Source organism: Uranotaenia lowii, chromosome 3, assembly GCF_029784155.1.
Source record: "Uranotaenia lowii strain MFRU-FL chromosome 3, ASM2978415v1, whole genome shotgun sequence".
Lineage (NCBI taxonomy): Eukaryota > Metazoa > Arthropoda > Insecta > Diptera > Culicidae > Uranotaenia > Uranotaenia lowii.
In genome coordinates this window covers 248728225-248756215 of record NC_073693.1, presented here as the reverse complement: position 1 = coordinate 248756215, position 27991 = coordinate 248728225, and the positions used below count along the sequence as shown (strand labels likewise).

Here is a 27991-nt window from a genome sequence, read left to right as displayed (position 1 = left end):
ATGATAATTTTTACACATCACCGTTTAGGTTGTCAGAAATAACATACTATTGGTGATTTTAATCTATTTTTTTCTCAAAACAAGCATACGCTTGAAAATTTAGACATTGCGCAATTTGTGTTCTTTAAACTATCATTTACATATTGAGCCTTCCTTTGGAGGTTATAAAGGAAATTTTGTTGAACTGCAGGTTAGCTGTTTTTCCGATTTGAGTTCAATAATCCATGAAAGCAGACATGAAGTCAACAGGAAATGGCATCCAATTTTAGCTTGCAGGACATTGATGTCTACGCGAATCTGATAGGGATGAATTTGTTTTCAAAGATTGAATTATATTTCAGCCAACAAATTCTACTAGACCAACTATATTTTCTGAGCCAATGACAGGTATGGAGTTGTTTTTTCGTACACAAGTTTTATTTTCTTATATGTTTGAAATGACCCAGGTGTCAACATCACTAGAGACCCACAAGACGGTTATCCGAAAGTTCCAACTGCCGACGGCCCAGCAACATGAAAAACAGCTTAAATAGCACCAGGATTTCGAGATAAAGTGAATTGAGAAAAAAAATAGTGTAATGGTGATTCAATAAAAATGTATTTCATTAAAGTAGCATTTTAAATCACATATAACCAGTAGAAAAATTTATGCAGTGAGGTAACAACATCATACAGCATGGTAATTTTACTTTTAAAATCTAGCTACATATACTTATTTGTGTCATAACTCATAATCCATATTATTCTTGGAATATACGTAAAGGTAATTACAGGAAAAAGGAACAAATAAAACATATTTGCAAAGCAAAAAACAGCGCACTGTTCCACGTTCAATATGATGGAAGCATAAATTAACGTATTTCCGGATTAATAAGCCACAGTCCCGACGGGGAAGGGGGGGTGAGGAAAATAATAATTATTTTTTTTAGTCATACTAACAAATCCGAACTACTTTTATTGAGTTTTGTTAAGGTTCACTTTATAAAATTTGACAGAAATATTACGAAAACAATCCGTAAAATGTTCCGATTCACCCCATTTTATGGTACCATTTCAGTTCCATGAACATTGATTTACCGCCTACTTACATGAACATTATTTTTGTAAATATTCAATAATAAAAATATCAAAACACTAAAAAAATCATATTAAAAGTTTCAAATCAATGCTATTTCCAGTACGTCAGTTATATATCATTCAAAACTATGTTCCTTATTCAGAACTAAGAATTTTCTTGAAAATAAATTTGAAATAGTCGAATATACAAATTTGAAATAAATATTTAGGCAAGTTAAGCAAAATTTAAATAACACAAGGCAACGAAATTCAAAATTTTCGAAGTTCACAGAATTGAAGGGTTTATTTTGACTAATTTTGGAGAGCTGAGTTTTTATCTATCAGCTTATCTTGACAATAAATAATAAGTATATAAATTTTCGACTCAATGATAAACTTTCCCGAAGACCGCGAGTAAATATGATTTCTGTGAACAAAGTTTTTGAAGTTTTCTTTTGTTAAATTTTCCCCACGTTTGCCAAAATCGGGAATTTTGACAAAATTTGAAAGAAGATTCTAACTCAATAGAATCTTTTTTGTTTCGATAATAGTTGGTCTATTATCTTCATATTATTCGCTACTTATATGAACGATGTAGTTGGCAAACAGTCATTGAAAAACTTATCCGGTTCAACTGTGATTGATGATTTGGGCTCGAACTCACGGACATCGGCTCAGGAAGCAACTGACTTGCCAAATGTGCTATATCACAATCCAAATAAATTGAATATTGGATGTTTTTATAGCATGAGTAAAATTTTTCGCAGTCTTCAACTAAATTGTTAAATGAGTTAAAAAATTTCATTTGAAATACTCAAAGACTTTCTTGGATGGTGTTATAAAAAGTTCTAAAATTTTCTATCTATATTTAAAAAATATGTATTTATTTTTTAAAGCATTGTTTTCCTTAAATAAAAATCTAAGATATTCTAAAATTATAATCCTTCATTCAATAATAGGTTATGTATTGGATTCTCGATCTTATAACATTTTTTATTAGAGCTTTATCCAACGTTTCGAATATATTTATTCTTTATCAAAGAATCGGACATTCGTGTTATTGTCCAAACAGATGAACTCCTAAAGCCTTATTCAATCGTCGGATTTCTGGGTGCTCATTAATATTATGGTATTGGTCAGGGCGTCGGCGCCTACTCTGTCGTTTTGGAATACGTCCGTGGCATCCAAAGGCAGCTTTGAGTTTCCATATTAGTTCATTAGTTGACGAGACACTTTGATCAATTTTACTAAAATTTTATCAATGTTGAAATTTCTAATCATCTACATTCTCTAATCATCTTATCATTTACATTTTCTTTCTACATTAACAAAAAAGGTCTTGAGTTTGAAAAAAAACATTAATCATGTTAAAAATTGTAAACTCTAGATTAGAACTTTTCCAAGGTGAACATTGCGGGGTTTTTTTTCAAAACATTTAATAGATATTTTGTTTCAAAATATACCGTCAACTGGGGCAACATGCAACAATTTTCAACTTCAATAGCTTCTAAAAACCTATGTTCACAGTTAATCGTATCCTTAATGCATCAAAAGTTTTAAGGATGCTGGGGCATCAAATTGGCGTAGTTAAAAAAAATATTGGTTTCTTCAGTTATTTTTAATTTTCTAAAAACATGCGATTTTCACCCTCCTTAAAAAATGGGGTAACTTGCAACAAACTTTGTTTTTAATGAAACATCCTATGAACACGTACGAAAATTCATAGTTTTTAATATATTTGTGATGTCTTAAAGACCATTAAGCATGACAACACCAATTGCAGTAGTTTTTGGGTCTGTAAAAACAAATTTTCATATTTTTTTTTTTCTGAAAATAAGGATGCTGCATACATTTAGGGGTTAAATAATACTACGAAAAATTCTTAAAGCTGAAATCATAAAAATAAATGTTTGGATGAATGAAATTTAAATGTTTACGAACGCGTGATGCAAAACATTCATATTAAAACACATGGAAACGGGATTTTCAAGATATTTCTTTGATTTGCATTTTGTTGCATTTAACCCCAGACACCTAACTGAATATTAAAAATATTTATTTAAAAAGATTGGGTGATTGTTCGAAAAATATTTTTACACCAACAATGTTGGTATAACATGAGGAAACCTGTCAAAAGTTTGTAGGTAATTTTATCAAGCCGATCCGTCATACTGGGTAAAGTTTTTTTCGGCATCAAAAAATGTTAAAATTTGTACATTTATTGCTCGATTTTTCAAATTTTACATAAAAAGAAAAAACTTAAGACAACTTGCTTAAGATGCGAGAAATTATGTCATCATCATTTTGTTATCATTAAAAGATAACTTTTTTAAAATACATTAAATTAAAAATTTATTCAATGTAGTGTTATATAAATGTTGCATCGAACCCCGCTGTTGCATGATGCCCCGTTTGACGGTATATAGTTTATGTTTTTTAAAACTATCAAGCGCAAGTTTTGTAGTTAAAATTTTCAACTCTGAATATTTTTCGCAAACAGTCGAAATATTAGGTACTGGAAAGGACAAAAGGTAGAAACTTATTTTTTTATCAAAAAATTATATTTACCCGCTGGAAAAATGTTGTTTTCTTACCACAAAAGTTAAGAATTGAAAATCAAAAACAAACTAAATTAAAATATCACAAAACCATCAAAAGTTTACGGGCACTTTTTCAATAACAACCGCGAACTATTCAGAATAAATTAATAGAATTAAATTGATATTTTGAGGGAAAATTATTTTAGTGGTTATTATTCAATGATTTATTTGGTACATTTTAGCGTTCTGAACTTCAATGTTTCGTCAGATTTTATCAATAAACTCTAGTTTTGTTGTTATGTTTAAAAATGAATTCTATTTGAAAAAAAAAACTGATTTTGAATTTGTTAATTATACTTCATTCAATTGAGAAATAATATTTTGGTGATGATGATAAATGGCCAAAGAGAATGAAGTTTTATTCAGTTTTTTTAAATTTAGAAAGAAATCATTAAAAGAACTCCTGATCTTACTGAAAAAGGTAAGAAGGGTTTTATTTTATTTAACAAATTTGCTGAAGTCTGCAAAACAATTTGAATTTTTTTTGAAAAAATATCGAAAATTCAATTTGGTCTAAAACTTTTATGAACATTCTCTATAGTTTTTTTTGTAGAGAAAATGATGTTGAATGCGAAAAAAATTCCTCTTGGCTCCTGGTAAGAACCCACATCTTGCGCCTATCCAGAGCCCATGCATTAACTTTCCACTACAAGAGATAGTGTGGGGTATACTGGTCGAGTGTAGAAGTCTATCGGAATGAAGGGAATTGTTCTCCTATGTGATAATCATCATTTTCGTGATCTATTTCTATTCCCATCAAAAATAAAAAAAAATCTTCATAATTCTCGTATGATTCAGAATGGGAAAATCAAACAAAAAGAATACTTCTATATGTATGTATGGTAGCTACCTTGGGGGCACGGTTGTACCGCAGTTGTGGCTAAGGCTTCATCATCAAGTCACAGCTAGTTACCATATATCCACCCAGCAAACATAAAATCTGCGTTACTGCGTTACTGCGAATCGTAATTCCAACTAACGCAAGTAAAAGGTCGTAAAAATCGTTACTCGAAGTCGGATTAAATGATTTAAATCGAATATTTTAAAAAGTCCGCCATGTTTGCAGATTTTGAAGACAATTTCGTTCCTTTTTTTCTCCCGCGAGGGTCAAGTGAGAGAACAGCTTTGATGTTCTCTTAGCGATCAGCAGTGCAACCAGATTGCTGAAAATCAGATGCTGTATTTGCATGAACTGCCCAATAACAGAGGCAGTAAATATTGCCACTGGCAACGGTTCCCATGCGTCGAGAGGAAAAAACTTGTACTCTCTTCCATTATTTCAGTATGTATGAATATGGTGTCAAATATCGTCCAAATCGTATATTTTTATTGCATTAGTCAGAAGTTGAAAATATGTATGTATATTGCCTCCACTTTGGTAGGTTAATGCGGTTTTTTTGAGTTTCATACGATCATTCTATAATGTATATGAAACTTATTAAAAAGTTATTGAGAAATATACCGACAAAAATGTTTGCTGGGCAGTTAATAACTGCTGGATGAGACGTTCAAGGGAATGGATTCGTAAGTAAAGTTGAGGCGCCCGCACAATAGCCCGTCGGACGTCGCGTCGCGTTGACATTTCATTTTGGGGATACCATTTTCCGTTTGAGCCACCACAATGGTGCGTCGCGTCAATGAAAGCATTGTACTAAAACGCAAAACTTGTTCTAAACAGCAGCGTTCTCCAGCGTCGACGTTTTGGTTTTGAAAAAAATCAAAATTCTAGCGCGTCAGCAGGATTTTTTCCTTTTTTACGTTGTTTTTGTTAAAGTTTTTCACAAATAGAATAAAAAATCAAAGAAATATTCGTCCTATTTTTTTTCGAATGATATTCAAACCACTTAAATGATTAATTATTATGATATGGAGCCGTCACATCAAAATATCATTGTTGTACAAATGGATTTTCGGATTTGTTATTTATCTTTCCACAATCTTTTAAAGCAATACATTTAGAACTATATTTACATTTAATTTTACATATTTCCACTAAAATTTATCCAACCTTTCATGCTTCCTCTCCTTCCATTTTTTCGTCAAAACCGTCCAGTAGTTGAACGTGATCTGATCCGTTCCACAGTTTCCACTATCGACCGATTCAGATCGTTCCCGCAACCGATTGGCTTCCAAAGATGCAGCAAATTAACTGGAGGTCGATTCCTACAGTGTAGCATACCCTGAAACAGAAAAGAAATCATTATTAATAAATCGGTTTGAATATTTCAATATTATTTCAAATCTTTTACCTGTTGTATCATTTGATGTTGACCAAATTTTCCAAGGCGAATTTTCCTTCTGTGAGGTAGCAGCCGTCCTCCAAGTACTGTAAATTCCGGGGAAATTGAACTGGGATTTGTTTCGCGACAACAAATCAGACAGACAAAACAACGGAACGAAATAAACAAAACAAACTTTTGGTTGCTATGATTCTTGACGCTGCATTGTGATGCAAAAATCGTCGTGTGCGACGCGTCAGTGTTTTAGTACACAACGCCGGCGTTGACAGCTTACGCGACGCGACGCCTGACGCGGTATTGTGTGGCTGCCTTTACTCATGATATCCGAAAGGGTTAGGATCGATTGGTCTCGAGAAGTTATTGCCGAATATACAACTAACTCAACTATGCAAGTCTCTGTAGTCCCCGCCCCCAAGATTTGTTTTTAGAAGAGCGCGTCAAACAGCAGAAGAACTTAATACGAGTAGTACTGTCACAGATACATACCCATGCGCTCAATCTATTTGTTTGATGCCCTGATGCATCCCACCAATCCCATAAAAATTACAATGATATAAAGTACAATTCATAAATACAATATAATAGTTATAAGGAAAAACAATAATTAATAATATGAATTAATAATAATAGTAGAAAAAATAAATAAAAAGATGAATATGGCATAGAAAGAATTATGATAAAAAATGATTATTATAAAAAATACGTACTAAGAATGCCACCAAATAGTCACCAGCCTGAAAGAAATTAATATGTTAACGGAATTCGATGATTGGTCATGCAAACTCATTCTGTAAAATATGATGCAACGGGTCATTGAAGGCATATCTGGTAAAAAATTGAACATGATTGCCTAATTATATAAAATCAGTATCCTTATATGTCCAACAAAAGATGGACGCGTATAAAGTTTAAAGATTGATTTATTTATGTTTTTAAATATATTTTATGAATACAGATTAATACTATGTGTGAAAAATCAAAATATATTTTAAGTATTAATATTTAATTGACGATGAGAGGAGCTGGAATACAATGATCGTTAATAAACTAATAGTATTTTTGTGTAAAACGGATATTTATAAAGTTTTAATAGCTTAGCTCACTTGAGATAAGATCTGTAAAATTCTAAAATAGATTGATACTCTTAATGCCATCCAGCTATACCTTCGAACGTTTGAAAATATTATGTTAACTGTGACTATTTTTTATAAAATTTTTAATATTGCTACAATAGTACATAAATGGAATTGAAATTAAAACCAGTTAAACTGTTTTTCATGAATTATTAAGAATAAATGACAGAATGAGAGACTGTAAACAAAAAAAAAAAACAAATTACAAAATAGTGATACAAAAAACAAGTTAACATGTTTGATTAAGAAAAGATATAATGGGTTTTTGACAATTCGAAATGGGTGAAAACGACTATATACTGGTGGCAAAGAAATCGCAATATATCGGCCCACGATTTGTGGACTGTTATTTTTTAGCTGGAAAGCTGAAATGGAATGGAAACTACAAAAAAAAAAAATAAATAAATAAATAAAACCATTTGAGCCTCATGTGTTAGTCATGCTTGGAAGTAAGTTACAGCACTCTACATGTTAGCTATATTTAAAGTTGCCACCCTGTAAGTATAAAACAAATTGCATACGATTTTTTTAATCTGTACAAACTCGTACGTTGAAATTCTGTTGTTTTTTCTACTTATACCATTCTACTGCGAAAGAATATGAGTAGAAGAGATGATAAGTTAAAAGCTTCTTTTAGAAATATGATCACAGTAAGCTGTGTAATAAAACCGTGACTTTCGAACTAAAGATGCTAGGCTGTAAAGAATTTTTATTGATTAGGTATTCGCAGAGTCAACTCCAGCGATCCAACGTCTAGCTGAAAAATGAAAAATATCCAAATTCTTTAACATGACTATCGATTATTCAGTCTACTAACTGGTATATAATTAACGTTTCAAAACCCTGTACAGCAGAGCAAAAAAGGATTAGTATGTTTTTTCCTAAAAATAATAACAGAACACATAATGGCTGGAGTATGAATTCAGTTTGTTCTGAATAAACCTAAAATGTCTGTTCAATAGAAATGGGTTAAATGGATGAAAATCCCCGAAAAATAAGTTGTTCAGTAGACGAGAAACCATTTCGCATTCCAACAAACCAAACGACATTATGTACTTTCTAAAATACGGTCACAAGTTTTCAAATGAATAGGTACTTTGTACCCGATACGTGTAAATATCTTAACCCAAGCACATAATAAGAATAAAATTATTAAAACCTTTTCAATTGGCCCTGACCTTAACGTAAGTGGATCGGCAAAATTTCGGAACGTTATTTTTATAGTGCACACCTTAAAAAATTTATTAATTAATATCAACAACAAATACTTATCTTCGACAAAGTTCGAAGCGAATTCATTCGGGCACATAAGAAATTAGCATCGACTCCACGGTTCCCCATCGCATCATGGTCCAAACAAAAAGAATACTTCTAGCACTTTTTTTTGCAATTAACTTTCTATCTTGGGGAAAGTTGTAATAAAATCCTCAATATTTTAATAATTTTGTATTTTTTTAATGTGAACATCAGATAATTCTGAAATGATTTTGACTATTTTTTTTAAAGTTATTTCAAAAACAAAAACTTATAGAAAAAAACATTGCATATTTGGATTCAGAGCATCCAGTGTAATCAAAAAAAGCTTTTAAATGACTTGCACCTTGGAAAAATGTAGCTTTGAGCAATTTATCAAACCACCTTTAAATGTGGAATTGAGCTTCTAAATAGAAGAACAAGAAACAAAAAATTAAGATTGAAATTGGTTTCTTGGAAAATATTTGATACCAGCATGAAATTTGTAATGACATAAACGATGTTTTATAATCAAAGTGATTCGTTATAGAGTAATTGATGCTAGGTTTAATTTTTCTTGATAATTTTATTAGGAAACATCTGTCACATGGCTACTAATTTGGTGATTAAATATATAAAGACATATTAAAAAAACCGTTTCTTTGGGCAGCTCACTTGCAGCTTCTGTGTATGGTTTTAACGCACAACTTGCTCAAAAAAACTTTTCCAGCACATTTTGAACATAATCAACTGTTTTATTTAAAAATCATCATAGATATTAGGTCTTCAAATTTAGATTTGAAATTCTCCAGCATGGAAAAACAACCGTGGTTGAATTAAAAGGAATCTTTATATTGCTTTAATTCAGTAGAATTATTCAATCATGTAGGCTCACCACATCTAATAGGTTTAAATAACATTAATTAAGAGCAAGTTCACTGATGTTGAGAAAAAGTGATGGAAATTTTGACATTTTGCCATACAAAAACATTTTCAAGATCTGTGGTCTTCAAGTTTTTTTACAACACGTGTTGTATTTTCGAATGTTTAGATGCAGAAACAGCAATATTTCTATCATTTACGGCTAAAATAGAAACAGTGCTGAGTAAAAATACAACGCCCAAAGATCTTGAAAACATTTATTCATGGTAAAATTTTCGAAATGTGCTGCAAACGCCGAAAATTCTACCACTTTTTCCCAACACCAGTGAACTTGCTCTTAGATAATGTCATAAGTAAAATGCCATTACATTCGCATTCGCAGGAACAGTCGCCTAAAACTTCGGTTGGCGCTACGCATCATCTCTCCGTTTTATGAAACTACAGTCGTTCAAAATTGCAACATTATCTATTACGAGATTTTGGTACATTTTCTGACTTATAGTTCCAATAGAAGCTAGGTCTCCCATTTCGTTGCCTCAGATTATAAAATCTTTTAAAATGGAAAACCAGCCCCCACAGAATGTTGAAGGTGTCCTGGCCGAACCCTGCGGACTGTGTGGGGAAAAGGGAAAGGTATGTTAGTCAACGTTTACTTTATAGATGGATGCAGAGATCTCTACGACCCATCCATAAACGTGAGGAGGTTTAGGAACATTGTTATAAATTTGGGAAGGTTTAACTCTGGGAGATGCTAGGCCAGCATTACGAGTTATATGTTTGTCCTACACCTCCTATGCTCCTAATGTTTCCTACTGAAACTCCTAACACTAACTATGAGGCAAAAACTATAAATTTTCATAGAAATAGTACTTCTGTACATGATACAAATATTTAAATAAGTTGGCATTGTTTAGTAATCATACCATGCATTTAAATAGTTTAGAAATTTTTACAATAAATCTAGATAAAAAGCCTCAAATGTATCGAACTGTGTATTGAAACAAAAATAAATGGTTAATTGTACTTTCAAGAATAAAATAAGAAGAAACATTAGATATGCAATCATTAGATATTCAAAAAAACCCCAATCAAATTATAAACTGCGTAAGTTTACTAACACAAAAACTTTAAGTTTTCAGTTTTTTTTCCAGTTCCTAAGCAGAACAAAAAAAAATACAACACAAGTTTAATGATTTCTGTATCTGTCATATTTCTCAGCATTTAACAGGTGCTCATAATAATCAACTTTTTGAACGTTTGAACATTCAAAGTTCATGGTGGTATGATTTTTAATTAATTGATTCTAAACAAATAATGCTTATGAAAGATGTAATATTTTACCTTTGATTAAAAAAAACTATTCTCCGTCTATTATTATTATAAAAGGAATACCATTTTGATGCATAATAACGACGTATACCAACCTAAAGGAGATTATATTTCAAATCATACCTGAACAACGTTACATAAAATTTTCAGATTAATAGAAAGCTTTAAAAACTACAAATAGAGATCACCACAGCATGTAATGAGAGTCTGGAGAAGTTAACTATGCAGTCTTATATGATTCAATGTCAATCATAAAGGTGATCTGTTTTTTTCAAAACTATCACAATCAGCTAGGGATTCTTTAACAAATATTAATCATTCACTAATAGAAAAGATTCTCCATTAATTTGCGATCAACAATGCAGCTCAACGTAATTTCAGTTCCACTAAGAATATGCTTTAAAAAAAACTTTTTTCGGAAAACTAGAACATCACCGCATTAATCATAACTACCGTTCCGATTGCCATTAAAGCATAATTTAATACATATGTTATACGTTAAAGCCTTTTGGCACTGCTCATTAAAATACCCCCTTTTTCACAATTTTTAAACTATGCACCATTGAAAGAAAAAGTTAAAAATAAATAAAAAGGACTAACCAGCTGCCCGATTGTGTACCTTCTTCCGTCTCGCAGCTGGCAAGTCCTTCGGAGCCAGTCCATCATGAGCCTAAGTTCCTAACTTATGCCAAAAAGTAATAAATATACAATCTGTTAACTCAAGTTTATATAGTTAATACACATTTTATTTTCGATTCCGAAACGGAAATCGGTTGAATCAGAAATGGACCATCAACTAAATATTCAGAAAATAATTGTTTATCCAAAGTTCAAGATTCCAGCAATAACTTTCGGATTCCACAATCAATAAAAAAAAATATTTGCAATTGGTTCCCTTTACACTTTTCTGACTACAAATGACCTGATTTTTTATACAAAGAATACAGTAAATAAGAAAATATTTTTATTTTGTTGTTAAGCACGTAAACTGTAAACATGTTCTTATAAGTAAAATTCCATTACATCTAATTCAAATCTAAAAAAAATGATTTTTTTTAGAACTCGAAAGATTATGTGTTCTATTAGAATTTTCCTCTGTTTTTTTTTACTGCCAATAGCGAGTAAAGGCGCTTTAATCTTAGAACGTCCAGAAATGAGGGTTTAAAGACATCCAAACAGTATAAGAAAAGCTAAACGATGTAAATTTAAAATGTAATAATGGATAGCTTAAAGCATGAAGCTCTCTTACCTACACTAATTCCGTTTTGTGATTTCTAAGTATAAAATAAATCATTTCCAGCCGCCGAAGGATGGCCGATACTTCTATAATTATCAATAAAGAGCACTTTTAGCGTGCTTCCAACACGCCTCTCGAAGTGTATGGTACTGGTTTGGCGTTTGGTGGTAGGCGTTTTGGTCCAAAGCTGAATGAATGCTTAAGAATGAGAAAAAAAAATATTTGCACAGAGTTCTTGAAAAGTTTGTAGACTCAAATATTTTAAGTTAGGTAAAATATTTGAAAAAATTTAAACAAATGAAAAATAAGTTTCTTAATTTCAACTTTAAATAATTACCTTTTTTTACTTTTAAAGAAATGTTTAAAATCGCACAACTATTAAGGAATACTCATAGCAAATTGTGCTTGATCTCATTGATTCGTGAAAAAATATCAATCCTCAGTTCTAGGTGAAAGCCTGCAATGATATGAAATTGCGGTCTTCACAAAGCTATTCAGTGAAAATTAATGATGATTCTTATTTAAGATTGGCTTCGATATTGCCTAATGACTCGGCTCTGAGTTAAGAGGAAAGTAATGTAACGTTATTAAGTTCAAAATTTTAAATTTTCCACAAAAGCCTAATAGTTAGTTGTTGTTGTTTCGATTAGAGACGTTTTCACATATTCATGTCATTCGCGACTCATATCAACGATACAGTTGGCGGACAGTCATTGAAAAGCTTATCCGGTACAACTGTGATCGACATTTACTCTTTGGATCGAACTCAAGGACATCGACTCAGGAAGGAACTGCCTTGCCAACTGAGCTATCACAAGCCAAACCTGAAAGCTAGGCATTTTCAGGGAACAGTAATTTCCAATTCTATAAAAAATCATAGATGACTTTTAGCAAAAAATAAAAAAAACATATTGAGTCGCAGAACTCATAAAAAAAATCATTATGACTCCAAATCGACTCAGTCTATGATAAGATGGTTATCGATAATTGCAGGAAATATAAGTGTTACTGTCGAGACAACATCAGAAAAAATACACAAATAATTAAATTTGGTGGAAAACTCAAGGATGAATCAAATGTCGATCAAAAATGTTACATTGGCAAGTTGAGTATGATTTTTTATTCTTTTTCAACCCTACCAATGACTACTGGTGAACTGGAATTTAGACTATTTAAAGCTTCATCACTATGTTTTAAAACACACTCCAGAAAAGCTGTGTCAGACAAAATTTTGAAAAAAGGTATCTTATCACAATTTACTCACCTTGCGGTTGGTCGGAGCTTTCCACGTCCAAATCCTTCAACAAGTGGAACTCTTTGTAAAGCATTTCATTCAGCTTTTTCTCGATGAGAATTTTCTGCTCCCCGACGAAAGCTTTCTTCAGTGCCAGGTACAGGGCGTGAAGCTCGGCAAAAAACTTATACCCATCCGGAAGCCGCGGCAGGATCAGATCCTTAATCAAAAAATGAAGCTTCGTCGAAACGGGGACATCGGTCAAGTTGATGTCCCGAACAAATGTTATTTTGTGTGGGTTTTTGATGATTTTCGGTGCACTGAAGAGTTTTTTCGATTCCTCCTCTTCAATATGCTCCTTGTTGAGATGAGCTTGTTGCATCTCGATTGGATATCGGAAGAAATCCTCGCTCTGTTCCCAGTACTCCCAGGTGCAAACAACCGGGGCATTCCACCAGAAGCACTCGCTGCGAAGTTGGATATCGAATTTGATAAGTTCCGAATCCGATTCGCTAACAAAAACCTTTTCGGTCAATTTGAGCCCCAATGGAAGGGTTGTGTACAGGAAATCAGTTCGCATTTCCGAGGGCTGGGGAAGTTTGCACAATCTCCGGAATGTCAAAAGACCGCCCGTCAGTCGATGGGAGCGTAAATTTATGTAACCCTCCGGAAGGTTTAATGAATTCGGTCCAATCCGTTCCATCTTTTCCTGGTACTGCTGCCATTCAAGTGTTAAATATTCAGCATCAATGTCAACCGTCGTTTCACTTGTCACAATTGGCGGTGGAACAGCCGGTAAACCGTTCTTTGCTTTTCCCTTTTTGCCTTTCTTTTTGGCGCCCTTTTGCTTGGCTGCCGGTCCAGGTTTAGCCCCCGGAGTACTCTTTCCAGCTGCTTCCGCCAGCTCCAACTCCCTCTGTTTCAAATCCGCCTCATACTTCAGCCGCACAGATTTCATCTGATTCAACGCTTGTTCCCGCAGCCGATTCCTGTCGGCCCATTCCATCTCCTGGGAGGCAATCAGATCCGGAACCTGCTCGGCGAGACCGCACTGGAAGGTCGGATCCAAATCCGAATAGTGGTCGAATCCACTCCAATATCCTTGAAGCATCGCTTCCTTCAGATCCAGAGACAGGGGCCGGTGCAATTCGGTCTGCAGCGAGCTCATCGAGAAAGATTTCGCCAGGTAGTTGCTGGAATTAGGAAGATTAATGACTTTGTTTGGAAAATAAATGAAATGCGCATTGTTAGCTTTTCATACTATAATGGCGGCAAAGGAACGTCACGGAAGCTCCAAAGATAAAAGCATAGGATGTCCGATGAGAAGGAAAACTCGGCCGTTATTTCATCCAGGGTTCTGGAAACAGAACAGAAGAATTACATCTTCGTTAAAGTATAATTAATTGTGACTTTGGAAATGAGAAACAGAAACAAAAACTAGCTCTCACCAGAACCATACCATTAATAAGAAATTTGCGTGGGTCGTTCGTCCAAAAAAGGGCATGATTATTTGCCCATGGAAGCAACAACCAAGAAACAGAGAAGTAGAAGAGATTAATCAACTGAGTAATCAAATGAAACATTGTTACACACACCACAAGGACACTTCAGATTAAGATTCAACTGAAATGCATAAAATCATGTTAAAAAGAGATAAACATGATAATCAAACGTAAAACAATATGGCCAAAATTTAAGTATCACTTAAATTTTGGCCATATTCTTTAAATAATATGATTGTAGCAGTTTGTTTTAAACCTTATCTAATTGATTTTTAAAACAAGTTACATTTCTGCATAACACGGTTTTCTGAGAGAAGGCCAAAAAAGAAAAAAAAAACCTTGAATGAATCTATTTAAAATTGGAAAATCAGCCAGCGAAAATTGTAATCTTTACATATTTATTTCTTTGCATAAATGAATAAACGAATGAAGATGAGCCTCACTTAAGCTTTCGCTTAAAAAACCATTAAAAGAAAAGACAGAATTCTGCTTTAGATATACAAGTCAAAAATTAAAATTGAAGTAATTTTACAGAAAACAAATTAAAAAAAAGCCTATTGATCAAAAATATATGTTGGAAATCTTAACACAAATTTAAATTATGTTTTGAGAAAGATTTGAAAGATTCAAAAGATTCATAATTCAAATCAATATTTGAACAACTGTTAAAAATTTATGAATAAAACTAAAAAAATCAAGTCATGGCCGTGGGAACGGTGGGCAAAAGTTTGAGAGTTGAACCCCCCTGCCCCCCATGAAGGTCCAAAAATTCCAAGCAAAATGGTCTTTTCTTAAGGGGTGAGTAGGGTCTAACGGGTAGAAAAAACACCATTTTCACGAATTTTTTTTTGAGCTATCGTTCAAACAAATGTATTCAAATTTTTTCCATTATACAAAGCATTGTTAGAATTACATTTAGTAATTTTTTCGTAGAAAAATGTTGAAAAATGAGCCGGTGACGGAGCACTTTCGAGGATGCCTTTTAAAAAACAGGATTTGCGGTGGACACTGTATCTCAGCACAGAATCATCTGACGTCAAAAAACCAGAGCAAAATACTTTTAATAGATGTTTTTCTAGACCCCAACGATTTTATTGAACTTAAAATTTTTTTGTGTGAAATTTTTGAGGCTGTTTAAAGTAAACACTACAATTTTTACGAAAAAAATCGCCAATTTTTATCTGTAAATTCTCCCCAAAGTAAAAAAAAAGAAAATCGTTGGGATTTGGTATTTTATATGTAGAAAATATGTTCCAAATTTGAAAATAATCGGTGAGGTACTTTTCAAATGACGATGTCCACTGACTTTAAAAATGTGCTTTCGAGAAAAACGCGTTTGAAGTTTCTGCTCTAAAAATGATGCAGTATTAGATGGGAGGAGATAGAGGCCTATAATTTCTACAGTTGTGCTTCGATTGACTTGAAAATTTGACACAACATTCTTGAAATGTTTTACAATAAGAAAATGGAAAAAAAACGATTTTTTGAAAGTGTTAGACCCTACTCCTTCCTTAATTAAAAACTTAAAAAAAAATTATTACACAAATTTTGATGAACGACCAAAATTATTCAAGAGTAAATATCTTGAATCAGTCAGAGCTAAAGCAAGAACTACGAAATTTTCTCCCGGATCAATAGTTATACTGCAGTTTTTCGAAAATTTCCTCATCTATTGATAGAAATTTTGTTCCATATACTAAATTTCAATAAGATAAAACTAAGCCTGTCATATTGCCCAGGTTTTGCTCGAATTGTTTCACTTAATTTGGCAAAGCAAACAAAAATTAAAATTGATTCATTCGAACTATGTATTTTACGGTGTTTCTGATGGAACGATTTTATTTATCGAAAAAAAGCATCGCTATTTTTTGCACCATTCGAAAGCTTGGACTTTCCCCTTTCATTTGAACCCAAATTTGAAATAGTTCACCGGGGGGTCTAGAACACTTTATTTTTTTGAAGATTTTTTAACCTTTTTATAGGAGGGTTTTTTTTTGCAAAGACAAAATCATACAACCCACTGTGAAAACGCTCGTCCTACCTTTAGCGTTAATCAAACATCGTGTGTCAATAACATGATTTAATAGGAAATTTACCTGGCTACAATTTTGTAGAAAACGTTAAAGTGATACAAATTGGGAGCAAAGAGTTGGAATGTCACAAACAGAGTGATTATTATTTCATTTGAAAAAGGTTTAATAAAATCTTTTAACCACTGATTGTATTAAGACCGGAAAAAGCATTATATGAGCTTATTTTGAAATTGAAATGTTTAATACGGTTTATTTACGTTAAAAAAATCAATCTTTTACATAAAATTGATCAGGATTATCTGAAGTAATGAGCATTTTGGGGGATATATTATTCAGGAACAAATATCAAATTCTTTTTTTACTTGACACTCCGATTTTTCCAAAAATCCGGAAGTGAGAATAAATAAAGTTCAAGGTATATTAAACAAAAATTTTATACATTCTTCGAAAATTCAAAAAGTTGAAAGAGCGAAAGCCAAACTGTAGAAGATGGGAGTAATACCACCTGTCTTTTAGAATTTTTTTTCAAATGTTTGATCTTAATTTTATCGATTGTTTGGTTTTGTGCAATGTAGATTGTTTATAAGTTTGTTGCAAGCCAGCATTGGTTCAATTTTTTTTCAAATGTTTCGAAATTTGTATCAATTTTTATTTTCAATCCCCCTCCCTCCCTCTCCTCGTTATGTTTCAACTCTAAATGGCAAAAGATAGATTTTAAAATTGTTCCGGCTATGTTTAAACAAAAATTGGCACCTGCTTGACTTGTAAATTTTGTTACTTTTTTCATACATTGAGCAATGTTACATTTTGAATAAGTGCCTAATCTGGGCAAATATATGTAGAAAAATTATTTTAAGCATTTCATGTCACTGCTTCAAATACTGTTTATGGCACGATGTTATATTTTGTTTGCATAGAAGTAAGAAAATAACATTCCAGAGGAAAGCCAAAAATTCTGAAATCCACAAACAAATGTTTATAGTGTTTTAAACTATCAGACAAAAATCCATGTTTTTTTTAATTTTATCTAGGAAATATTATAGAAACAATAGTAAACAAAGAGGCGCAATCTGATCCTTTTTCAAATAATGAGTTTGCAACCCTGCTGTAGGGCTGCCTTTAAGACTGCTTGGTTCCGCTCGATTGGAATGACACTGACAGAAAATCAAAAATTCCAATCGTGACATTTCGTCTCTTTGTTTACTATAGGCTCGTTAGGAAATATGAAAAAAGTATCAATTTGAACAAATGGAAAATTTTCAGAAAACGAAATATAAAATTCGCGAAAAAATCTGATGACTTTAGATCTGACAACTTAAAGTGAATTGCGACAATATTTTCAGATAATAGTATTACATCAAATCAACCTCTTAAAATTGTTGAAAACAAAGTTGATGTTGAGATTTTGTATTCTTCTTTTTCCTTTTTTTCACAAAAAAAAATCAATGAAAGACATTAAGTTCTGTTCGTGTACTTTTGAGAAAAATGAACAATCTAGATTTTTTTCTTGAAAACTTAAACTCGACCACATTTTTACATACACGAGTGCCTCCAAAAACAATTATTTGTGCAATCAAACATAAACAATACGTTGATTTTTTTTAATTTCATACATGACACTTTATCATGCTTGTGATAACCGTGTCTTGTTTGTTTCCCAGTTCAAATGATTGTTCATGAAGTATTCAAACTATCTTAGCTCAAAATAAAATAACTAAATTTTCAAAAAATGGTGGAAGACATTTTTTTCCTGAATAAAATCTTACAAATGCTTATAACTTCAGATAATCCTGATCAATTTCATGCCAAAGGTTGATTTTTAATGTGAATAAACCATTTTAAACATTTCTACACTCTAAAATCAATAACTAAGTTCATAGAATACTTTTTTTGATGGTCCTAGTACAGTCTGAGGTGAGAAGTTTTATTAGATTTTTCAAATGAAATAATAATCACCCTTTTTGTGACATTCCAACTCTTTTCTCTCAATTTGTATCACTTTGATGTCTTCTACAAAATTGTAGCCAGGTAAATTTCCTATTGAATCATGATATTCACATATGATGTTGAATTTACGCTAAAAATAAGACGAGCGTTTTGTCTTTGAATAAAAAAAACCAGTAAGAAGGCTAAAAATCTTCCAAAAAAATAAAATGTTCTAGACCCCCCGGTTAATTATTCCACATTTGGGTTAAAATGAAAGGGGGAAGACCCAGCTTTCGAATGGTGCAAAAATAAGCGATGCTTATTTTCGAAAAATAAAGTTTTCTCCCAGAGACACCGTGATTTTGCTTCCAAATTTTTTTAGCATATTTTAAAAATATGATTTAAAATTTTCTGAGATATTTCTTTAAAATAAAACGATTTTTCATATACTTTTCTTTAAAATAATGAAAATTACACAAATTTGCCAGATCCGGATACTCGCCGAAAAATATCTGGAAAGCTCAAGTTAGAATAACTACAGATTTTGTGGTTGATGAGCTTCTAAAATTCGATGTATGTGATCTGGTTTCGAATTCTGTATCCAGTTACTATTCATGAATTTCAGTTTTCCATAATTAAAACAAAATCCTGATTCAAATCTTGGATTTCTTCCGACAAATTAGTTGCGTTTTCCATATTTGAAACTCATCATTTCGGAATATTTTTCCTTTATTGACCTTGATTATTGTAAATAAATTTTCAAAATTTTGATTTGAAATTTTGATTTTTTATTTTTATAAAGAATCGCAACATGAGAAAGTTTCATAAAGGTGATCCAGAATTAAAACAGTGTTAATATTTGCAGCTTTCAATTGAATCCACAGGTTGAATTTCGAATTAATAAAAATCAAGCATAAGTATACATTGTTTGGGCTAAGCAATTGGCGTTGAGGACCAAAAATATGAAAAAAGGGATGCGAAATAAGAATAGTACCACTTGTGTTTTCCAACAAAAACAAGATTATTTCTAAAAGTTTACTGTGTAAAAGTGAATATTAATGCTTCTACGAATAATTTGAATAGATAACTGCATTTTAAGGAGTTTTCTAGAATTCCAAAGGGTTTCAAAATTTTTAATAGGGTGTTTTAAGAGATGCTCCTCTAGCATTAAGGAATTTGATATTTGAGCTATAATAATTTATCAAACTGCTTGATTTCTTCATTAACATTCATTAGTATGATGCAAAATGATGAAACACAGATTTTTGGCTGAATTAGAATTAAAAAACAGGCTTCAAATTCAAAAATACTTATGTTTTTATGTAGTCAAACACATTTTTTCTAGTTTTAAGTCATAGATGCTGGATAATTTTGGTCAAAAAATAAGTGCTTGATTCGTGTGAAAGCCTTGGAAATCCTAAGATCACTAAATCAAAAAATTAGGATTTCATCTAGGTCATAAAAAGTGAATTTCTTGGATCAAAAATCAGAATAATGTTGTTCTTTCCGATGGAGCATTATCATTGGTTTTATTTGCAATTAAATTGGAAACTGAAATGAGCTGGAATTTTGACGATGGTATATTCTTGTGCTGATCATTTTTTGCAAATCCGGAAAAACTTTCTGCAGCGTGAACTCCAACAAAACTGTATTGGGAAACTACATAAAAATGATGAATATGGGCCAAAACTAACCTGAAAAATCAATATTGAGACTTAATTTGGTTTTAACTGCAAGATAGTGCTGCCATCTACGACTTGAAACTGGAAAAAGTTTCGTTTATTGATAAAAATAAAGTTTTTGAATCCCAACCTGTTTTTTTTCTGATTCAAAATAAACCCAGAATGTTTGTTTTATCATTTCACGTCATTTTGATGAGGAAAGTTATAGTAATATATGTATAAGTAATTATAGCTGAAATATCAAATCCCTTAGTTCTAAAAAGCATCGCCTAAAACCCCCTTTTAAAACCTTTGGAATTCTAGAAAACTCCTTAAAGTGCAGTTATCGATTCAAAAAATTCGTAGAAGCATTAATAATCACTTTTACACAGTTTTTTTTTTTTTTAAATAATCTTGTTTTTGTTGAAAAACACAAGTGGTACGATTCTTATTTCGCACCCCTTTTTTCTCATATTTTTGGTCCTCAACGCCAATTTCCAAGTCCAAAAAATGTATGCTTATGCTTGATTTATCCGTTCAAAAATTCAAAACAAGTTGTGAAAGAAAGTTTTGGCGATTTTCAATCATTCATATTTTAACAAGCAAAACGCATAGTGAAACTATTCTTATTTCGCTCACTGTACTGTACTCACTGATTCTAACCATTTTGGGTCACAAAAACAAGCCGCTTTTCAATCCATGGCCCATCGGCTATACAATATTACCCATGGAAAAAGCTGAGTTTGAAAAAGAAAAATTAAAAATATTCAAAGCAGGTGCCCTTAACGGATACGACAACGATTTTGTACAAAAAATCCTACAAAAACACGCTTGAAAGAAAATTCGAAGAGATGCAACTACTTTAAGACCAGAGAAAGAAGAATCCCAAAGGGTTAGTTTGCCGTTCTACCCCAGACTAACCAATGGGATTAACAAGATCCTTTCTCAACATGGCTTAAGGGGGGGGTAGGGTCTAACGGTATAAAAAAAAACACCATTTTCACGATTTTTTTCTGGAGCTTTCGTTCAAACAAATGTATTCAAATTTTTTGAAATATACAAAGCATTGTTAAAAGAATATTTAGTAATTTTTTCGTAGAAAAATATTGAAAAATGAGCCGGTGACGGAGCACTTTCGAGGATGCCTTTTAGAAAACACGATTTGCGGTGTACACTGTATCTCAGCACAGAATCATCTGAAGTCAAAAAATCAGAGCAAAATATTTTCAATAGATGTTTTTCAGGACCACAACGTTTTTATTTAACTCAAAAATATTTTTATGAAATTTTTGTGGCTCTTTGAAGTAAAAACTACGATTTTTCACTTAAAAATCCGCCATTTTTCACCTGTAAATTCTCCCCAAAGTAAAAAAATCAAAAAAGAAAAACGTTGGGGTCTGGTATTTTATATGTAGAAAATATATTCCAAATTTGAAAAGAATCGGATAAGTAGTTTTCAAATGACGATGTCCACGGACTTTAAAAATGTGCTTTCGAGAAAAACGCGTTTGAAGTTTCTGCTCTTACTTTGTAACTCTCCTTTCGTTACGCCCGCTCAGTCACAAGAGATTCCCCAAGATTCCCAGGGTCGGCTCAAGCTTGCCGTAATTAGGATAGTGATAAGAGGAGGTAGAAATCACACTTAGTTACCGAATTTTATGATTTTATTCGGCACTTCGAAAACCTAACATTCCCTAACGTCCCTAGCTAAGTATTGACATTGAGAACTTACTTTTTATGTGTGTGGTGTTAGTGTCTGGGCCTGCCGCTGCCGATGACCGTCTGCATGGGAGATCCGATACACCGATCGGAAGGGTTATGTCCGCTTTGGTTCGCTCGGATTCGCACCTGAATCCTTCGAATGGAATCACCACCACGAGGCCGTCGGAATATTAGTTTTACCTTCGCAGGGTTGCTTTTGTTGTCGGTTGGGCCACCAATGGAGGATTCCACGCCAGTTTTTGGTCAGTCCGACCACGAGTCTGCCAGAGCGTATGTTGATGGACGCTCCTTCAGAATATCTGGAAAAAGAGGTATGCCACCTCAGCCTTCTTCGGGACCAGACTATTCACCAAAGCTTATCCTGGTAGAAATTGGCGCTACCCACGGATTAAGCCAAAGGTTTTGATCAATGAAGTCACTTAACGCGGATAAAAACTTCCGGAACTAGTTAAGGGACGATTTATAGGTAAACTTTGGAAAAAACACCTTTTTGTAGCGTAGGATGTTGCTTTCTTGCTGGTCCGAAACGAAGTGGAAGATCAGCGGAAGTCTCCTTTTTTCCAACTCCGTTTTTCAGTATTTTTGACGAACTTTTACCATAGGGCAATATTATACTACTTTTGGTGTTAGTTCGCTGGTGTTTGTGGAGAGTGTGATGTTGTTGCTGCTGTCTACAAACCTAGCAGTGTACTGTGTTTTTGAATTTGAAAAAGACGTTGTGCCGCAACCTACTCTTTTCTTTTTCTATATTTGGACTTTGATTTTATTTTATTTGTTTTATTTAGTGGATTTTTGATTGCATTTTTAGTTTGTTGGTTTGCTTTTTATTCTTAAAACTACCCTAACTATCTTACTCGGTAGAAGTGTGATTTCACCTTATATTTATAAATAATAATTTTGAGAAAATTGAGGAATTTCAAATAAACGAGTGATCGTTCAAATATGGACGGTTACAACTTTCTTGCAGTATTAGATAGGAGGAGATAAAGGCCTATAACTTCTACAGTTTTGCTTCAATTGACTTGAAAATTTGACACAACATTCTTGAAATGTTTTACAATAAAAAAATAAAAAAATCGATTTTTTGAAAGTGTTAGACCCTAGCCACCCCCCCCCCCTTAAAAACAGCATACAAAAGTGGGAACACTCTTAAGGATCGGTTGGTTCCGCTAAAAAAAAAAAAGATTCCAGACGAAGAAAGATCAGGTATTTATGAAATACCATGCAAAAATTTCCCGGCCATTTACATTGGCCAAACACTACGGAAGTTCAAAGTTCGACTATAAGAAAATAGGAACGCAGTAGAAAACCTTTGAATCAACGAATCTAGTGTAGCTTCCCACGCAACAGAACTTGATCACGCCATAGATTGGAAAAAAAATGAGGTACAAGAAATGCGTTAGAAAAACCTCACACTTGAACGCATGGGAGTCAATGTTCTAAGCACGGCCGAAAAACCGCTAATGAACGAAGACGAGGCGCCGATTACGTCGTCACTCTTCTCCCTTTGTAAGTCCGTTTTGTAGGAACGTTAAGTGTCGTGTCCTGTAATACGTCGTGTGTTAATTGTGTAATTAAGTTCTTACGTTGGCACAATCCCGTTCAATATAAGTCCTATTTATAAATCTCCAATATTATTTTCCTGAACTATCATCCATCATTTATTTCATTACTTGAATTTCACACCTTACCAAAAATAGACAAATCTATCAAAAAGTATTGAAACGAAAAGGAATTATTCTTGACAGGAAACTGTATAAACATTATCTTGATCCATTAGTACAGGTTATTGTGTGTTCAATTGAAATAGATATCCTCTACAAGCTGGAGATGCTAATAATACAATTGATTATATCATTTTAATGGCATTGCGGCGAGATGAACTTCTAAGGTAGAAATGTTTAAGTAATTGTGAAGAATATAGCTGGATAGATGAAGCGAGTGCGCTTCGTAGAAGAAGTGAAAAGGTGGTGAAGAATGTAAGTGGAGGGCAATTTTTGTAGAAAGCTTAAAACTGATCGGGTAAACTTTTGCTAGGCTCACTTACTGACTATGTAGAGGAGGCGAAGCAATCGCAGATCCTCTTCACAGTCAGCCTAGAGTGGCTTAGGTGTATTCTATACACACCTAAGCGAGCAAAAGAATACTCGACAGCCGCTTACAAGAGCAATCTGAAATGCGTGCAGAATCTAGCGATGTATGATTTTTATGGCTCTGCGCTTCCAAACCTTTGCTTCTGACATCGCGCAGGGAAAAGCTAAAAGAAAACACACGTACCTAGTAGAATGCGCTGTATGTGCTTTCATAGAAATCGTTGTTTTTAATGCAAACATGGAAAAGTAAAATTGATGTATCTCGCTTGGATACAAGTGGATACTGACGATTGTACCTGCATCTTGTAGACGAAATCTTCGACTTTATTTTGCATCCAAAGCGGGCTGCCCGATGTTGCCCGGTGTTTGTAAAATAAGGCGTGAAAGAGCCCTATTTTCGGTAATATTTTTAACATAGCTCTGCAGTATCACATTTTACAAACTTGAAATGTTCAACAAAGTGGTGTATTTTAGTAAGACAAACCACTTTGTGGAACATTTTATTAAACTTAAAATTTACTGAAAAAAGTTATTATTAAAAAACTGATTTTTAGAGGTTAAGTTTCTTATTTGGCCGATATCTCGGATAATTATTATTTTAGAAACTTGGCATCTGAGACAAAGTTGTGGAAAATTTGATTTTGAACAAGTTTGTCGAAAACATCAAAGAGCTAAAACCTATAACAGAGAAGTTAGAAATTTTATTTCACTTGTAGGGGGATTAATCAGAAAAATAATAGTTTTTTATTATAGAGCTGATTTTACAGACAAACTTCTCCGAAGACACCGATATGCTAAAATGTGACCTAAAAAAGTTATAAGCAACGATCACGTTTTTCGCATTTTGGACCACTGTGCATTGGGGAGAAGAATACTAAATATTACTTCACCTTGCCTAGTAGCACATTGAACATTGAATACCTAACCATGTGCCAATTGTTAACATCCTAATCCCACTAATTCTTGTACAATTCATTTACAATACTGTCTATTCTAATCTAACTTGCGCATGGTGGAAATGTGGAAATATCAACATTTAAACGGCTAGTTGTGATATTTCCAATGGGCAATGCTGTTGTTGTCCAACGGAAGGGAGGGCAAGTGTTTCAACTCCAATTAACCTTATCAACATGGATCATCAAAGAAAAAATATACGATATTTAAGAACCTTTTAATTTATTTTCTATGATCTCATATCGAATAAGTCTGCGTGCAACCGCCCTCTCAGGTTTATATTAGTTTAAAGTCTGCTTCCAAACCGTCAACTTCCATAAACACAGTAATGCATGACGTCACCGTGGCCCATTACAGCCTAGGGTACGGAGTTATGAATGCTAAGTAAATTGAAAATAAACTACTTAAAATGCTAAGAACGCTAAGAAAGTTCAGAAATTTAAGAGAGCAAAAACAATTAAGATAGCATAGAAAGCTAAGATAGCATGAAAAGCTTAGAAAACTAAGGAACCAAATAATAATAAGAAAACCAAGAAAGCAAAAAATAATAAAAAAAAGCTATGTAAGCTGGAAAGGTTAAATTAGATATGATAGCTATGAATGATAAAAATGATAAGATATCTAAAAAGAAAAAAAAAGTAAAAAAGCTACTATAGTAAAAAAAAATCAGAAGATAAGAAAGCAAAAGAAAAAAAAAACCAAATCAAATTCAAAGATGGCTGGCCCACAACTATTTCACGGAAAATGAGCAACCAAACCAACATGATGTGGCCCGTGAGTGAGCAAACTAATAAAACTCAACTATGCCATCAGTGAGTTGCAAATGGACAGTTCAAGTATTTCGGGCAAGTATCACGTAAATAACTCGATGCGCGGGACGAACGGCCGGTTCCGTTCCAAGGTTAGAATCCAGAATTAATCTGTTCCCATTACGCCCAGAACGGACCAACTTTTATCAGCGGTGGAGGCAAAACGACGAATACTCACGTCATATCCCGCCAAATGTTTCCGCCAACGCGGGTTGTAATTTCTTGGATCACGTCCGCAATTTTGCTGCGGATTTCATCCCGGGCCTTGACCACCTCTGCCTGGGGCTGTTCGTGCCGAAAGGAGTCATCAATCAGGGTCAGTATTTGTAGCGCATTTTGGATGCCGGGCAAATACCGTCCGGCTACGAAGTTTTTGTTTCGATCCCTGGAAGCATGAAACGGAAGGGAAACATTCAAGAAGGGAAGGTTACCAACATTTCGGTACTTTTTAGCAATGATATAACAGGATCAGAAATCAGTCAAAAAAGATGTTTTGAAAACTCATAATAAACCCAAATTTAAAAAAAAACCTCTCCTTCAATGGACCATATTTACTAAATCCTACTAGAAGAAGCCCTGAAAGTATTAAATCTTTAAAAAAATCAATGTTCGTTTTAAAGGCTGCCGTTTGAATTCTTTGATTTTTTTTTTGAATAAATTGTAAGAGACTTGTAACATGGAATATTCAAGTATGTCCCTATACATTTCAAAACCAAAGATGGTGGCTCCAGAGAGCGATGTAATTCTTAGAACAAAACATTAGTCGAATGACCAAAAATATGAGATATCATCCAAAAATTTCTAAAGTAGCTGTTTTTCGAATATCTCAGAACTTTAAAACATCATAGATTTCAAATATCTTCTAGAAACAATTGCTCTAAATGTTTTAGTTTCCCCGAAGCTGGCAACCCCCAGAATCCGCTACTGACCTACAAACTCGCATCGTCTCCAGCGGCAGGGAATCGTCCTGGGTCAGCGGCGACCTTTCGTTGACATCCATCGTCCAGCTGGTGAAATTCCGCGCATACTCTTCCAGCTCGTAACTCCAGCGGAACAGAAATCCGCGTAACTCAGCCGCACTAGCCGGGTTCGGTAGTTTTTCGCACTTCAAATACTGGGCCCAGTTGGATTTCTTCTGCTGCTGTTTTTGCCATTCGGTGGCAGCTTTTTCTATTCCTGGAATTGAGAACGTTCGTATTTTTTTTAGGGGGTGCGGAACAATTAGATTAGCATTCCAGTGTTCCGGTGCAACGAAAAACATCCGAAAAAAAAAAACAATTATTTATCACTCAATCCATTTTGATTACAACGAAAGCCGTTCGGCTAATTTATACCTACTTCTAAATTGCTTCAGGGTTTCCACCAGCGTTACTCGTCTCTGGTTGTACTGCTTCAGCTCTAGATTATCTTTCTCCACCTGGAGGGCTTGTTCTGCGCCCCATTTTTCCGCTGCTTGAGTCTGAAGAATTTCTCTGGAAGGATCAATTGCAAGGTATGAGGGGAAGTTTAAGGTAAAAAAAGATCTATTTACTGTTGCTGTTCGGCTGTTAATTTTGGACCTTTGTTTTTCTTTCCCTTTTTGCCCATTTTTTAAAGCTGATTTTGTTACGGTTTTGATTTTTTTTTTTAATTGGTTACTTTGATTATTTTCCGTCAATTGCTTGGAGTGTTAATAAAATGTTAAATACATGCTTCATTTATTTTGGGCAGAAGCAACCCAATGTGGTGTAAATAAAAGTGTCCCTCATTGGACGCAAGTTGGAGTTCAGGACTGTTTTCAAAGACACGTCAGATATGGGATGTTTGTTTCTATACAAGGGAAATAAGAAAAAAGCACGAGTGGTATGGAAGAAAGCAAGCGAAATTTATAGAAAGAGGTTGTAAATCAAAAGTAAATCAAGGTAAATATGAAGACAAAATTAAGAATTCAATATTTAAATAACTTTCAACAAAAGTATCAGCAACTGATTAACAAGAATTGAACTGATGTGTGTGAAATTTTTTTTTGCCGTAGAGTAAAAAAGAATAAATTTGAAAATAACTTTTAGAGTAGTCATTTTTTGAGGTTTGAGGATCAATTACAATATCGCATGAAAAATAACAAAATGGTATGATTCTATAAGCAAAACCGAATCGTTTTTGTTTTTTCTTCATATACCTACTTAAACATTTTTGTTATCAAATATTAAAATCTATTCGATATTTGTAGTAATTACGAAATACAAAATTCTGGAAAGGAATATTACATGTCTACCAGTTTAAACAGTTCTAACAGTACTATAAGATCATTTAATACTATTGAACAATTGCAAAATTTAAAATTCAATTTTTTGCAAACTTCATTCAC

The 27991-nt window shown here is 33.3% G+C and overlaps 1 protein-coding gene across 1 annotated transcript in view; it reads right to left on the bottom strand.

The window, feature by feature from the left end:
• LOC129753270 (uncharacterized) overlaps nucleotides 1-27271 on the bottom strand; it is a 51173-nt gene extending 23902 nt beyond the window's left edge. The window contains exons 1-6 of the mRNA XM_055749068.1: nucleotides 27176-27271; nucleotides 26983-27116; nucleotides 26574-26820; nucleotides 25823-26029; nucleotides 14206-14301; nucleotides 12975-14137 (exon numbers count right to left, since the gene is read on the bottom strand). Coding sequence (XP_055605043.1) covers nucleotides 12975-14137; nucleotides 14206-14301; nucleotides 25823-26029; nucleotides 26574-26820; nucleotides 26983-27116; nucleotides 27176-27231 — 1903 coding nt within the window. The 5' untranslated portion in view covers nucleotides 27232-27271. The remainder of the gene's footprint in view (nucleotides 1-12974; nucleotides 14138-14205; nucleotides 14302-25822; nucleotides 26030-26573; nucleotides 26821-26982; nucleotides 27117-27175) is intronic.
• Nucleotides 27272-27991: the final 720 nt, after the last annotated feature.